Source organism: Ischnura elegans (assembly GCF_921293095.1).
Source record: "Ischnura elegans chromosome 13 unlocalized genomic scaffold, ioIscEleg1.1 SUPER_13_unloc_2, whole genome shotgun sequence".
In the NCBI taxonomy this organism is placed as follows: domain Eukaryota; kingdom Metazoa; phylum Arthropoda; class Insecta; order Odonata; family Coenagrionidae; genus Ischnura; species Ischnura elegans.
This window is the reverse complement of record NW_025791658.1, coordinates 6651894-6667664: the sequence shown is the minus strand read 5'-3', so window position 1 is coordinate 6667664 and position 15771 is coordinate 6651894. Positions and strand designations below refer to the sequence as shown.

The 15771-nt window shown below is 37.5% G+C and overlaps 1 protein-coding gene across 1 annotated transcript in view; it reads left to right on the top strand.

Moving 5' to 3' along the window:
- LOC124172762 overlaps positions 1-15771 on the top strand; it is a 76410-nt gene that overhangs the window by 37962 nt on the left and 22677 nt on the right. Inside the window, exons 7-8 of the mRNA XM_046552250.1 lie at positions 12231-12449; positions 12574-12711. Coding sequence (XP_046408206.1) covers positions 12231-12449; positions 12574-12711 — 357 coding nt within the window. The remainder of the gene's footprint in view (positions 1-12230; positions 12450-12573; positions 12712-15771) is intronic.

Below are 15771 nucleotides of genomic sequence, written 5' to 3'. Positions count from 1 at the left end.
ATAGGGTCGAAAAGATTTGATAATGCCGCAGGAGAATCTCAAAAGATAGTAATAGATTCCTTTGATTTAACTTTGTAAATAATTTTAAGAGTATAGATAATTGCATACATAATAAGTTAATAATTGAGGATTCCCTGCGTTCTCCTCCCCCTACTTCCGTATCTGCAGCACTTCAAATGAGAGTGGTCTTTTCGAAACCATTTTACGTGAGAATCTGGGTAATTGAGAAAATAATACCAGTCCCTTAACCTGGATCCGCCCAATGTAACATAAATGTCACACCCTGTATCGCTCCACTGTAATGGCTCTTGCATCGTTCGGGCACGGTATATTGTTGTGTTTTATACCTTATAAGAAAGAGGAAGCTAAGTGCTTCAATTCAAGGTAAGAATTGTCAAGTGAGAGTGAAGACCTATCCTTTGAGTACCCCTGGTACTTATGCGCCTTCCCTAGATACTAAAAATGGACGTTCGCTTTGTGTAAATATTTAATTTTTTCATTAACTATATGCGGTACAGCCACAATTTTTGGTATGTATCAACATAATGATACAAAATTATTAATAATACATTAATATGTTTGGTATTGATTTCCATTTCTGTAATATACTCTGATAAATGTTACTGTGACATAAATGTCACATTGGGCGGATCCCTATGCAAATCTTCAAAGTTTCGAATTTTATGCTCTAGTTAGAATTTATTCCATTTTCAGCGTTTTTTCCTTCGTTTTCCCGCCAAAATACGTATTATTTATCAATTAGTTGATAAATTTGCATTTATTAACTTTTATTCCGGTAATTACTTTTGAATTAAATTTTTTAATATTAGGGATATCGATAGCTCAGAGATATTACACTGTGTGAAGCCAAATAGCTTCCGGAAAACGATGACTTTGACGAAGTACAATATACCTTGAGCTACCAGAAGCAGCAATTGTCACTGATGAGGACATTGCAGATGACCAGGCTGGTGGACTTGTGGAAAATTTAACAGGAAGACAACTTCGGGCAAGAGTGGAGCTTGTTTTGCAGCTTGATAATGATAATACTAATGAATTTCAAGAGAAGTCCTGAAGTATTTCGGTACCAGTTAGATGTAAGAAAAAGGATTCGAAGACAACGAAGCTTACATCACTTCTCCAATAGAAAAAAGTAAAAAGAGAAGCTGCCAATTTGCGACAAGAAGGTCATTTTGTAAGAAATAGGTTATTCCCCGAAACAGATCTTCCTGGATAGAGGGAAAAATTAGGTGTAGAAATTTTTTAAATAGTTTTTTCAGATGACATTCTTTTTTCTCATGGCAGAATTAGATAATTATACTACTTCTATTGTTTTTTCATCTTCTAGTATCAGTGAAGAGTAGATGAAAATTTTCATTGGGATTTTACTGTCATGAGGTTGTAACTGGTTTCCATCCAAGCGATGCTCCTGGGAAGATTCTGGGGGTGCTCACAACTCAATGGTTACCGTAGCCTAGCGAAGGAATAGGTTCTTTGTGATGAGTAGATACCTTCACTGTGCAGACAATACGATGCCCGACATAATAGACAAATTGTGGTAGCTTCGCCGTAGATCACTAAATTGAAAGAGCGTTTCAGAGGGATTTTTCCCACTGAAAAAACTCTCTTTTGGTAGGAGTATGATTGTGGAGTATTTTGGTATCCATCCTTGCATGTAATTCATTCGGCGGAGGACAATCAGTTTTGGTGGTAATGGTGGAATATTTTCCTTGACTTTTGGATGTAGCTGTTCACAATCTGAAGCTGTTCACAATCTGTTCGCGAGCGAAATCTGGTCATTGCATGTCACAATTAGAGATCAGGCGTGTAATAATGCAAACGTTACTGACCATACATCGATGCAAAGGCAAGTATAGCCGCCGTACTACTTCATTTTCAACAGAGGCAGACAGTGAAATATGTTACGATGCTAATGATCAATTAGTCTCAAAAGATTGCGTCGCCGTGCTGGAGAACATTGCGCTTCCGTCAAATGCACTGCATGCGATGCATGAAATATGGACAAATATTGCTTTACTACTTACCACTCAAAATGGTACGTATACACCGGCATTGAACTCTAAAGCAATCTTAAGTTTATATGAAACAAATTGATTCAAATTTAATTCAATTTTATAAGGTATTACACCCTTATATGTTGTGAGAATATTTTTCAAACATGTATATTTATTCTACGTATTTTCCAAAATTGGGAAATGCATTTTCAACTATTTTACTTATTAGCCATGTAAAAATATTATTTAAATGTACCTTCAACAAATCCATTGATTGTGTCAATTCAAGGTTTTGTAATTTCATAACACTACTGCCGAAAACTTAAATTTATACATAAATTTAAAATAATGTTTCTTGATGTGTATTTGACAAGTTTATAATATAAACACTATAAATTTAAATATACCCCAAACTTGTGAAATAGCATTGAAAAAATCCAAAACACTTCTACATCTTAAAAAATCACAATTTACATCGAAAAATTTATGCATCGCGGGCAATGGAACTCTGAAAATTATTGCTAAATTTTTAAACAATTTACTTTAAATTTAAACAAAAGCTTGAAAATAGTGTACGTAATTAATAATATGTTTTTCTAGTGTTTTTTATCATTTAAATGAACAGTGCAGCTCAAATGCGAAAAATATTTGCTTTTTCTGGGGAAATATTACCTTGCACCAAAAGACAACAGATCCGCCCAATGTGACATTTATGTCACACCCTGTATCTCGGAAACTACACAACCGATCAACGAAATATTTTCAGAATGTAGTAAAAATGAGACTCTTACCATTCCCCTAGAATATGAATTATTAATCTAAAAAAAAATATTTTGGGCGGATCCAGGTTAAACTCTCATTTATCAAGATGTTCCACAGTACATACATTTTCTTGTCCTGCCAGTAAAAAATAAACCACTGATGTGCTGCATATTACAAAACTCCTGATGAAACACCTAGCATATCCTGAATATTATGCAGCAAAGCCTTACGTACGTGTATAGGAGTGTTGCGTTTTATAAGGATGACCACTCATGGCTAGAAATTGCTAGAAGAAATATTGGGGGGCCCAAACCGGAGGTGTTGCCACGGGAATTTTCTATGTATCGAGTTTTAAGTTTTTTAAGCATTTTAGGAGAGTCATATGATCGACAATAGTACCCTGATAACTTTAATCTCGATATCTGGACACTGCGGGGAAAATCAGTGAGTCTGACACATTTTATTCTCACACCCACAACGAATTTTTGAGGGGGCTCGGGCCCCATTGAGTCGGCGCCACTGTAAGCAGCCTATACTTTTATCGCCATGAAATATAATGAAGTTACGTGCAAAATTGTAGATACTTTTATTTAAACTGATGATACACACGTACAAGACAATGCTATCTTATGATATAGAAAAAGTTACAGTTGCGTTTTGGATTGTTTGGATAATAGAAAATGGTTACGCATGAGGTGTAGTTTTTGTTCCGCCACCAACGCTCAATACTTTTCGAGATATTAGCAACGGAAAGTACCAGGAAAACTCCTGCATATTATGCATCCCGCAATCCATATAATGGGCCATTGTCCTCCCTCGCTAGGATGAAGAGCACTGATGGCGTATTGTTGTGCTGCGGATTGCATAACTTCTGCAATTTTTGCCATCGTTTGATGGAGGATTACTGCCTTTTTCCTTTTCTGTGCAAGCAATGCCAGGAATGGTGACCTTGGGAGACCCCGGCAAAAAGTTATTTTCGTGCTCCTTTGCACAGAGTAATCCCCAGCTCAGGTCTGAAGTCTGCTAGAGATGTGTATTTTGCGATATCTTTATGAATGAGCACTCGACCGTATAATAGCCCTGAGTTGCTCACAATGACATCAAGAAGGTGGTAGAATAGGCGAAAATACCACTTTTTATTACATTTTAATCTCCCTATTATACTGCGTAGGAGATCTACTCCTCCCATGTGATGTTTGTAAATCATAATTATTTGTGGGAAGTATGATTTCTTTTTCTCATGATTTTTTGTTTTATTTTTGTTGTTTTTTTCTTTTGTTTAGACTTGATTGAATGGTAGCTGGCCAATGAATTTGAGGGAAGGATGAAATCTTTGTTATCCATCCATTGCACAGCTGACACATCTGCATCCTCTTCTGTCGTGGTACATTTATCTAAAGTTCCACGTCCCTTTTTTCTCAAATCTATTTCCAAGGAGAGCTTCAGACATTGTACTCTGTTTCTTTGTAATGTCCCCAGTGATTCAATTCCTCATTTGTTTACGTAAACCACCAAAGGCAGTGATGTGTGGTGGTTGTCACAGAACAAATTATAGTATTTATGTTGTGGAATTGAAATGCGGAAACGAAGTACTGCATTTGCACTTGCACCCACAGAAGGCTCTTCAGCACACCGATTGGCTTCGTCCCTTTTTTCAGTGTGTTGTGGTATTTGGGAATACCGCTTCTTTCAGTCAAAGGACTTGATGATGTTGATGGTATATTTATCAGCTCCTCTTCATCTCTCAAATCCGGTTCATTTGTCACATCTGGTTCAGATTCAAAGCAAAACGTTTCCTCGTCATCAGAGAAATATAAACCATCCTCACTCTCTAGAGATTGCTAAATCATCAATAATAGCTGCTGTATCCGTTTCTGATTGATTCTGTAAAAAATATTTGCATCAGCAATGTTATCATGTAACCTCGAAGGCATTGGATACAAACTTGGGGGAGGAGGTCACCTAAAAACCTATGTTGGGTAACAATGGATAGATGGGATCATCCAAAAGCTACATAGCATTTACAATGCACCTGTTTACGTTTTTTGCTCGCCAAGCGTAATAAATACGGTAAAATTGAACACGAAAAGGTGCGAGGAGTGTTTCATGTTGGCCAATCTTCTATTTTAATTCAATGTAACTGAATCACTGCGTCTACAATGTTACAATTAATTATGCCACAAAATTTACTTCTTTTTATCCATCTCGCGGATAAAATAGTGATCTGGTGACGTCACAGGGGTCATCGACGTATTGGGAATGTCGTTCAAGGATATTTGAACTGATGGTTTAATTTGTAGAGGCAGCGTTACACATTGGAGGGGTAGGATAGGAAAAATTAGCACTGTTATCCACAAAGGAGTTTGAAGAGTAACATAATATGGGTATAGTCCACTGATACCATGAAAAAAAACAACTTAGGTAGGTACATGCAGGCCTCACCTATCCGAAAAATTGTCCACATTAAATGGCAACAAACATGTGCACTTAATTTTATAATCATTGCCCATGCATAAAATATTTACTTTTGAATAATTCAAACCAACATTATTTGTGTATACACTGAGGTACCTCACTTATATGCTTTGGCTACTTGTACCCAAGGGAAGGACCTCTTCAATGGGAAAATAAAGCAAAAACTATGCAGAACAAATATTTCACACCTCTGCAACGAAGTGCACTAAATCACGGTGCTGGGATCAAACCGTCACTATCGAACAATGTGGTTGCTTACATATCAGTAGGCCTGTGACGAAGAAATTACTCGAAAACTAAAAAGGATCACCACTGCAAGGTGTGCCATATCAGGCAGAGATACTTATAACAACTTTTACGCCTTAAACAAATACTTTTGAGTTATTCAAACGACTAGAAACATAGTATACACACATTTTATCAATTATACAATTATTTTGGCTGCCTATGTTTGCTAGAACTACAATTTATAAGAATGTTAAAATGTAAAAATAGCAAAATAAATTTTTGACGCATTCACATAGATATGAGTACATGAAATAATGGTGCTGCGCAGTAGCGGTAGCCATTGGACTTCATGATTTTCAGCAGACTACAGGAAATAGGGATTTATAATTTCAAGCCAGTATCTAGAATAATACACACAGTGCAAGTAATTAAATAAGATGTGCCATATATGGCACACCAGAGAGATGAAAATGGAAAAAATCAAGATACGAAACAAAATCAGTCATCGGTCAATGTGCTCAAAGACAAGACTTGATTACGAAGAAACATATATGTCCCTCTTGCTTGAATGTCAACATCTACAGTTCGTATTCTACATGTACGTTCGTATGTATGTATTCGTATGTTCGTCATCGTCTGCCATTAACCCTTTAGCAGTGGGAGTGCATGATTTTAGCCCCAAATCGGGAGGAAACCCAGAAATTTTCTCCCCTCTAGCCGAGGCGAGTGAATTTCGAAGAGTAAACTCTTACACTCTAGGGCTAGCCGTTTTTCTATCTTTATGACCATAAGATAGTCCTCCATTTTGGCACTTGCCGTGGGCGTATTAACTGCGTGGAGCAGGAAGGCAGCATTAGGAAGTGGGCAGTCCGATAGGAAATGCCTTGGGGTACCCCTGCCATGGGGGTTGACTGGGGAGAGTTGAGCCGCTTTACCGATCGCTACAGTGAGGTAAAAATACAACACTATGATATTTGAACGAGTATGTACAAGATAATATAGTCAATGATAAACTGGCAGCAATTGACCTAACAACTGTAGAGTATGTTAATGATGTAAGATTTTACACTTTCTCGGCGAACAATATGTATAAAATCTTCTCGGGATACCGCGCGTGTAAGATTTTGTAAGAGCACTGACGTTTCGGGTACCGACTCGTCACCCATTCTCACGGCTACACAAAAATAACGTAACGTAGCCGTGAGAATGAGTAACGAGTCGGTACCCGAAACGTCGGCGCTCTTACAAAATCTTACCCGCGCGGTATTCCGAGAAGAGTTTATACGTATGTTAGTGATGTACCAGTCATATTTGAATAAGTGGAGCAGAGGAGTGATGCACCACTGTGTTATAATAATAATCACAGAGTAAAAAGACGAGAGTACTTAGTGGCACCCGTACCTCGCCTAAAACTAGCAAAAATGCTGTGAAAATATATTTTAAATAATAGTAATAATGTCGTATTTACTTCACGAGCGAATTTAGGACTAGATAGTCCTCTCTTACAATTAACTTGTTTGACAATTACATAACCTTGATGGCGGTAAACCACCCAGGCGGGATTCGAACCCGCGACCTCTAGATTAGCAGTTGGGGACTTCACTCCGGCGCCACCGAGGCCTACAAAACCCTCCGGAGGAATTATGGAAGTATGTAAGCCACCATGGAGGAAATATCATCACTGCAAGGAAATAAAACTCGGATATTCTGTGAATTTCCCGAAGGAAGACAACCCATTGATGCAATTCCAACCTCCAAGGAGAAGAAAGATGAAAATGGAAACAAATTCAAAATACAAAGCACGATCAGTCGTCAAGGGAGAGAAGAGGACTTGATTATGAAGAAACATATGCCTCTTTCGCTTGAATGTCAACATCTGCAGTTCGTATGTAATTGTCTGTCATTTACCCTTTCGCTAAAGGAGTACATGATTTTGGCTAACAGCCTGTGCGGGAGATAACCAATAAACATTCTTCCCCCTATCCTTGCTAAGAGTATACCTAGGAATGAACCCTTATAAATCCAGGCAAACCTTTCTTTCTCTCTTACCAAAGGATGGGCCTACATTAAGGCACTAGTCGTAGGAAATTAACAGTATTGAGGACGAAGGAATCAATAAAAAATAGGAAATACCAGAAGCCACCCTGATAGGAGGGATGGCTTGGAGAAGATAGCCCACATTAGCATCCCCTAGAGCGAGGGAAAGTGCACTTGTGCCCAACCCGGATAGTGATAAAAACTTTGGGAAACTACCGTAGTTAATTGAGCGGTGGTCAAACGCTGAAAAACGTTTTCCTCGCAGTCGGCATACATCGCGTTTAAAAACGGCCCCGCAGCCTAAGGGTAAATATCCATAACTGGCGATAACGTTAGCTAATATAAATGTAACGTTATTATTATTATATTAACATTATTATATTTACGTTAGCTAATAATCTGTCCATTTTATGTCGGCGGGTGAGCTTTCGTGGAGCCCGCGGGCACTCTGGGAAGGTTTCGTTAACGGGGTGGGGATAGTGCCGAGAGAGGGAAGAGAAGCGAACAGAACGTTGCCAAATATACGCAGCCGCTGAAGTTTTTCACTGAAAATGTGTGAGTCATGGGTGGCCACAGGTAATTTGGCCCCGGCGCCGAGACAGCATATCTACTCAATTGTAAGGTATGGATGATAATAATTGCACAGAAGCCCATGAAATTGTCAGCTACCATGCTGATTGAGGCACCATTTGTAAAAGGTATACAAAGAAAACGCGTGAGGGTAAACATCCATAACTGGCGATATCGTAATCTAATATTATATTGTGCAGTGGTGCCGACTCCATGGGGCCTGAGTGGGTCCGAGCCCCCTCAAAAATTCGTTATGGGAGTGAGGAAAAAAATTTTCAGGCTTATCGAGCGTCCAGATATCGAGATTGGAGTTATGAGGGTTCTAATGATGATCAGATGACTCTTCTAAAATGCTTAAAAAACTTAAAACTCACTACTTATAAAACTTCCCGGGGTAAGATCTCCGGTTTAGGCCCCCCAATATTTTTTGTAAGTTGGCATCCCTGGTCTTATATAACCCCTCTTAGAGGTAAGGGACCGCGGTCATAGAATATATTAATAACTTTCATAAGAGAGTGTTTCGTGCAGTAATTTTTGTACGATATTTTGAAGTCCTTATACAACTATTGTAATGAAAAATACCCAAGTTACATGCAAAATTTAAGATAGTTTTATTTTAACTGATTATATGCATATATACAAAATCAATGCTGTCTTATGATATAAAAAGGTTAGAATTGTAATTCTACTATTTTCGGCAATGCGAGCATCCCCGCAAAGAGGGGTTGAGCACCCTCTGCGCCCCTGCCATATGTATCCGCCACTGACGGAGCTTCAATCTTTTAACATCATATTAATAACTTTCATATCGTAATAATAAGAGAAAATATTTCGTGCAGTAATTTTTTAAGTTCTTTTTAACCTCAAATTTGATGACGGCAATTGATGTCGTATGCGTGTCAGACCCTTGAGCTCCCCCCCTCCCAGGAAAAAATCCCGAATTCGCCTGTGTTCATGTATGTGAGACAACATTGCCTAATTGAAGAAAGAAGTGCATTTTGCAAAAATTTCAATTTCATAAAACACGATATAACCACAAACGGAACCGTATATCTATGTCTATTTATGATGCAAGTTTTTTTCTGATTTCTTTTCAACTATCAGAAATACCAGAGTAAAATGGTGTATTCGTAAGTTTTTTCAAATGTGGTTCTTTATGATAGTGATCATTATACGTCATCTCTCGAGAGGAAGCTTGCTTTATTTCAATTTTCGCCGACCCTTAGAGCTACTGCTGTTCTTTCAATTTATACAATTCGTGAATTGAAATTATATTTATATTATAATAATAATCCGTATGAGGACTCCACTGCAGGGTATTTCAAAATGTCTATTTCTTCGGGTGTGCAAAATGAAAAATGACGTAATCCTGCGTTCGCAAGATAACTAATATATTATTGAGTGTAATCAAGTTAGCCTTTTTATGGCTGTTTTGAAAAATTTAGTTCATATGATTCATCAAAGAAATTTTGTTACCTATCCACTTAGTCGAACTGCAAGGCCGTATGTACGTGCGTTTCTACGTAACTGTCATACTAGGGTTCAAAAATTCAATTTGAGGTAAATGGACCGTTCAAAGTCCTGACATGTTGTAAATATTCCAAATTTTAATAATCCGTACCTGTTTCTCCCCATACTGCAACCATTTTTTACGAAAACGCCGCGGAATTGAGCTCTCGTATCATGTGAGCAAATGATTCCGTTTACAGAGCCATTCTATTACTGAAGATTTCGCAACTAAGATAAGATTTTTCTGTGAAAATTTCCAGTTAACCATTCTCCCCAATCATGAATGTGTCTTACCAATCCATTTCATCAATACTTGAAAGTCACATGTTCACGCAGAGGAATGTAACGCAACAGTGCGTCGTTTTGGTGTCAGTCAGTGACGATTGACATACATTTTTTTCCGCTGACCAAAATCGAGGGATGCGGGAGATAAATCGTTTCGTATCCAAATCAAGTCCATCCCAAGGATGAAAGATCAGAATAAAAATATTCCCCAGCATTCACCGTTTTTGTTCCTGAGGGCCGTCACTGACTGACATTTTAACCTTTTGTATTGCTCAAGTTTCAAATTTTGGTGCGTACGCTTCATTGGCCCCGACTGGTACACTACCCAGACGGCACAGAATCCTCCGTATCTAATTCGTATGCAGATAGTATCCATTGACTATCGCTTCGTCGCTTTTTGTCAATTGATACTATCTGCATACGAATTAGATACGGAGGATTCCGTGCCGTCTGGGTAAATTCGTGGCATAATATGTTCCTCGAATAATAATATTATATCAGTTTTATTGTTCTTGGTAAATTGTTTGTTTATGCAGCGGAGTATTTTATTTTTTTGCCAATTGTTGACTTCGGCATGCCGCGTAGCACCGTCACCTTCATTGTCGTCGCGTCGCTTCGGTACGTTTGTTGTGAAAGCGGGACATAGGAGCAGAATGATTGTTGAGATCTGATATCCTTAATTGTAACATATGTTAGGATTTATTAAGATGGCAAAGACGGGAGCAGAGAGACAGCGCGAGCATCGTGAGAGGAAAAGGCAAAGAGGTGAATGCGAGGAATTAAACAGGAAGAATAGAGAGCGGCAATGAAGTCGTAACAGATCATGGCAAGGGTGGTGCTGATGTAGTTGGGGGCAAAGGCAGAAACATGACCTGGGAAGCTTTTAAGTCGGGTTCTCTTGTAATAAATGCAGTGTGAGTGTGTAATTAAAAAAGCATGAAAATAAAATTTGCAGAGATCCCTGTACACGGCATTTCTGCCTCCAATGAAATGCTGGACTAACAGTGGAACGGCATTTCACCCATACGGAACACACTCTTTGTTCACCATGTGGAGTTAGTTGCTATAAATATAATTAAGATGTCTCCTTACGCAATAGATCAGTGCTAGGAGTACTCACCATTATAAGCGAGAATATAGAAATCGAAGCAAGAGTAGTGGATAAAATACATACTATGTGCTTATGTTTCAGTGGGGTAACCAGGAATTTCGTTGGGGGGGGGTCTAACACAGGGGGAAAATGTTTTAAAAACAGGGTACTAGGTAGAGGGTTCGGAACTAATTTTAACACTTTTTTCTGAAGGAAAAAAATTGTGTTTTTATATTTCCGGAGAGGGGGGGTCCGGACCCCCTGGACACAACTCCTGGCTTTGGAACTGTTATGTTTCTTTTATATAAATTTCTGTGTTCAATATAGAAATATTTTGCAATGCTCATTCCATGAAAAAGAAAAGTTATCACGCATCAAATCACATGTGTCAGTCAGTGACAATTCCCGTCAGTCAGTGACGCTCCATTTTTACGGCCAAAGAGAGGAAACCATTGCTTACACAAAGTCACGAATTTGCATACGTTTGGGCAACACTTAGAACTATTTTACGTATTTCAGGGATTTTCATTATCTTGCATAATTTCAGAGCAATGCGAAGAAATGGAGTTTCATTTTTGTCAGTCAGTGACGACGACTTTGAAGTTTAAAATCTCCGGTTCTACTGGGGTCACAGGGTGGTACCACAGCCAGTGTATGCTTTCAATAACTTGTTTTTGGTGGAATCCTCCAGAAAGTTCCGAAATTGATTTGTACTTAGTCAAAGGGGAAATATATGATCAAAAACTGGGTGTAACGGTCAGTCAGTGACGCGTAGAAACGCTCGTATATTCTTGCACTCGTGCGGCAACTAGAAATGCGCTTTAATTCCGTTCAATACCGCATAATTAAATTAAGTTTGTCAAATTAAATATTTTTCTGCTAACAATCAACGCAAAAATGATATATCTTCAATGAAATGTCCTTATTCTTTTCTCGAATGGTAATTTCTAACTCGTATAGTAGGCCTCTTAATGTGTGTCTCTGGCGGTGAAAATCGTAACTAGCAAACCTTGAATCTAGAAGAATCTTTGGTTCCATAGTCCACCATAGTCTCACACTAACAAAGAGAATGAAAGCCGAGGCATATCCGTTCGATAATCTGCGATGTTATTCTTGTTTTATTTTAAGTCATTGTTGTTTGTGAGCAATTGCCTTCCACTATTAGCATTCTAAATTTATTTAATTTCCATATATCATTGAAGTTTTTGTAGTTTCTTCGTAGGATTTCGAGATTTCTCTCAGTGCTGTGTTGACGATTTCGTGGACGAGTGAATTGTTCGGAGGATTGGATAAGTGATTGCAATGAAAAAATGAGTCTTACTACCGCTATTTTCTCGGATATGTCGGAAAGGAGTTCCACAGCTATCCTATGTAGGCTTTGTATGCTGAAGAATCACAGTAATTTCAACATATTCACATCAAAGGTGGCCAGCCAAATGACTGTGGGTGATGCCCTACATGATTTAATCGGTTTAAGAGTAAGTTGCGAGTAGCATTTTGTTTATTTTCTTTGTCATAATTCTTATTATATTCCATGTTATCAACGGAAATGCCTTTACGATTCCGAAACTCATTGACGCATTGCGTTTTGATTGCTATTAGGTTGCTGCGGGAGATGGCCTGCCCACCACCATATGTCCACAATGTTTGAAGAAGCTCATGGAATTCTGTGATTTCAAAAAGATTTGTTATGAATCGGACTCAGAACTGAGAATACTCTTGTCGAGAAATTACTGCAGGGTGAGTGCAATACATTTCTTCTCATTTAAAGCTCGATGCATATTAAGTTTAGGAGAATGTATAGTGTCAATGTTGTGATTATGTTGAGAGGTGAAATCGAGGAATATTTATTTATTGGTGGACTCAACAGGTTACAACAGAATTTAGAAACTCAATACTGTAATCCACCAATCACTTGATGTCGTGAGGGGCAAAATATGTTGTATGACTGCATAACTGCTGGTAAATCTTATATTTACTAAAGAAATCACTCATGAAAGTAAAAAAAATGGTGACATTATAGTTTCACCGAATCGTGCTTTCGTTCACCCCAAGGATTGTTTAGAATGTGAAATACGTTGTATATACAATGTTTGGAGTTTGATATACGGCGGAAGTTGGTGAATCGTAAAAAGTATAGATTTTTCCAAAAAAATAATTGAGTTTACATTTCGTTTATCAGTAGTGTTAATGGGTATGAAAGGCCCTAATCCATAGTCGACAGAACAGTGACTCCAACATTCCGCTAATTTTGTTTACCAATCTGTGAATCCTTGGCAAGGAGTTGAGTTGAATTGCAGTTGGTGTTTCATTATCACGACTGAAGACGTTTTGTCATCAGGTTCAATTGTATGTTTACAAATCGTCGATAGCTATGAAAGTGGGTCGGCAACGGTATAGTTTTATTCATAGTAGCTTGTTGTTGTAGAATAGTAACTTGGGTGTTAGTCGAGGTTCTACAGGGAATAAAACGAAGTCGCAAAATGATTAATTGAGGTGTCGAAACCCTTGATATTTGCCGGTAAATAATGAACTGTGTGATAGTTGTAAATTGGTCTGTTTGTTTGTTGCCAGGCTCAGGCTGTAATGCGCGAAAGCAACTTATTTATGTATTTATTTTGCTCTTGACTTTTTATCTAGGTTTAACTTTGAAATTCTAAGATTTATGCTATTTACAAGGAAAACTTATATTCCAACATTTCGGAAATTGATGTTCCATTTTCAAAGTTTGTAACATGAAAATATTGTTTGAGCAATAATTTTAATAAGCATTCAACGCAAAAAATTAATGTTCTAGTGCAAAAAAGACTGAAAAAGGGATTTTAACAAATAGATTAATTAGTGAATAAACTGTTTTTAGTGTACAGAATGGAATGAATAATTTGTTGTTTGGGATTTTTTTTCTGCATGCAGGTTTCTTAGGTGAGATTTTTTTTCATTCGAAATTATAGTTCTAAATGTTGATTCTTCCATTGTACTTACTTTTTATTCAAATGGATGATGGGATTTTAGTTTTGAATATCTGTTTGATTTAAATGTTTCATCTACCAGACTATATAAATATAGCTGTCAGAATTTTTAATGGCTAATATATCAAGGAAAGCAGGTTCACTATATTTGTACTGTTGTGCTGAGTAAAGTAAATGTTACAATCACAAATTTCTGCGTCTAATATACGTGGTAGTTCAATGTGATATCTTCTAGAATGGTAGCCACTAGGAATCCCATTTAAACTCCATTTTTATTTTACATTTATCATCTTTGTATTGTACATAGCCTTGGTTGACAGTAGTATTGAGTAAAAAAAAGGTTCTTAATTTGAAATTGTGTTCTTTGATATTACCTCACAATTAAATTAGACAATCATACCTAGTAACGCCAGTGGTATGTTAAAAAAAATTTAAATATCTATTGAGCAAGTTTTGTGATTAAAAGGAATTCTCACTTGTTTCATCATTTTCCAGAAAAGAACAAATCTTTGGTGTTTTTTTACCTAAGTATAAAATAAATAAGAATACTTGCTATTAATTTAGACTATTCATCAGGAGGAATGTTCGTGAAACTTGCCACAGGCCTTCAAGGAATATCATCAAGGCTATTCTACTAAAAGGGGCTATACGTATGGCTGGCCGTAAGTTTCTTATGGCCTGACCCGAAATTACGGCCTATACCGATTCCATTCTCAAGGGGCCATATCGTATGGCCCGGCCAAAAGTCATTAACGCCCTTTCTGCTGGCGAGTATGAGAATTATGATTGGTACTATAAGTTGGGTTCACTTTTTTTTAACACTAGTCATTTTTTGAGAAGGAAGTTTTTTCCAACATGGATAAAAATTAATTATATGTTTCTTAACCAAAATGGACTCTTATTAAAGGATAAACTTGGATTTTCTTTAAACACTGATCTGGCGGCAGACGCTGAATCATTAAAAAAAGTGAAGAACGCAAATCACGGACGAGAAGAAGCAGAAGAAATTTGTACATGATTTCTACTGTACAGTATTATAATATTCATGAATTGTGCATGTAATGGATAGAGTTAGAACATGACATCCTATTGTAGTTCTAACCCCCTTCCTCTCCTTCCAATGGTGTAACTGTTGTCTCAGGGCTGCAATCCTTTGCCCCCAAAAGCCTTAGAAATTCAGCCAATGCACGAAATCTAGAGATGAAATTGAAACCTTAACTTTCATTAATTTTATTATCATAGGCTTATGTTTAGGTAGCTGTATAAAATTAAAACATCAATATGAGACTATCATTCTTTCCTTGATTTGTGGACGACATTTGTCCTTTACGCATCGACTTACTTAAGATTGCCTTACTGCCAAAAAAAATTTCTTGCCCTATGTTTCTTAGATATCCTCCCTCATGAACCGTAGTGCTACGAGAATCTTAAAATATAAAACATTTAGTAGTGGATTTTTCAACCTACCTACAGCTTTTCGAAATGAGTAAGAAATCTGCTAGCAAATGTAGCACAGAAAGCAAATAAAAGCCTGTTCCTCCGTTCCCTTTAACAGAGCATCCATTTAAATTATTTCCAACTTTTTAGGCCATTTTACACCGTACACGGAATTGCGCAATCTGACGTACGTGCGAAGGTGCAATCAAAATTGCGTCGTGTAAAGCGGTGAATTGCTAGAACACATGCGAGAATGCGTGGATGCGAGACGTCAAAATAGTCCCTGTTCTAATTTCGTTTGTGCATTCGCAAAATTCACTCCACAGTCAACTGCCCAAATGGTTTTGCAATATGGTGGTCGAATTTCAACAATTAAATAAGCGCGTAAGAATTC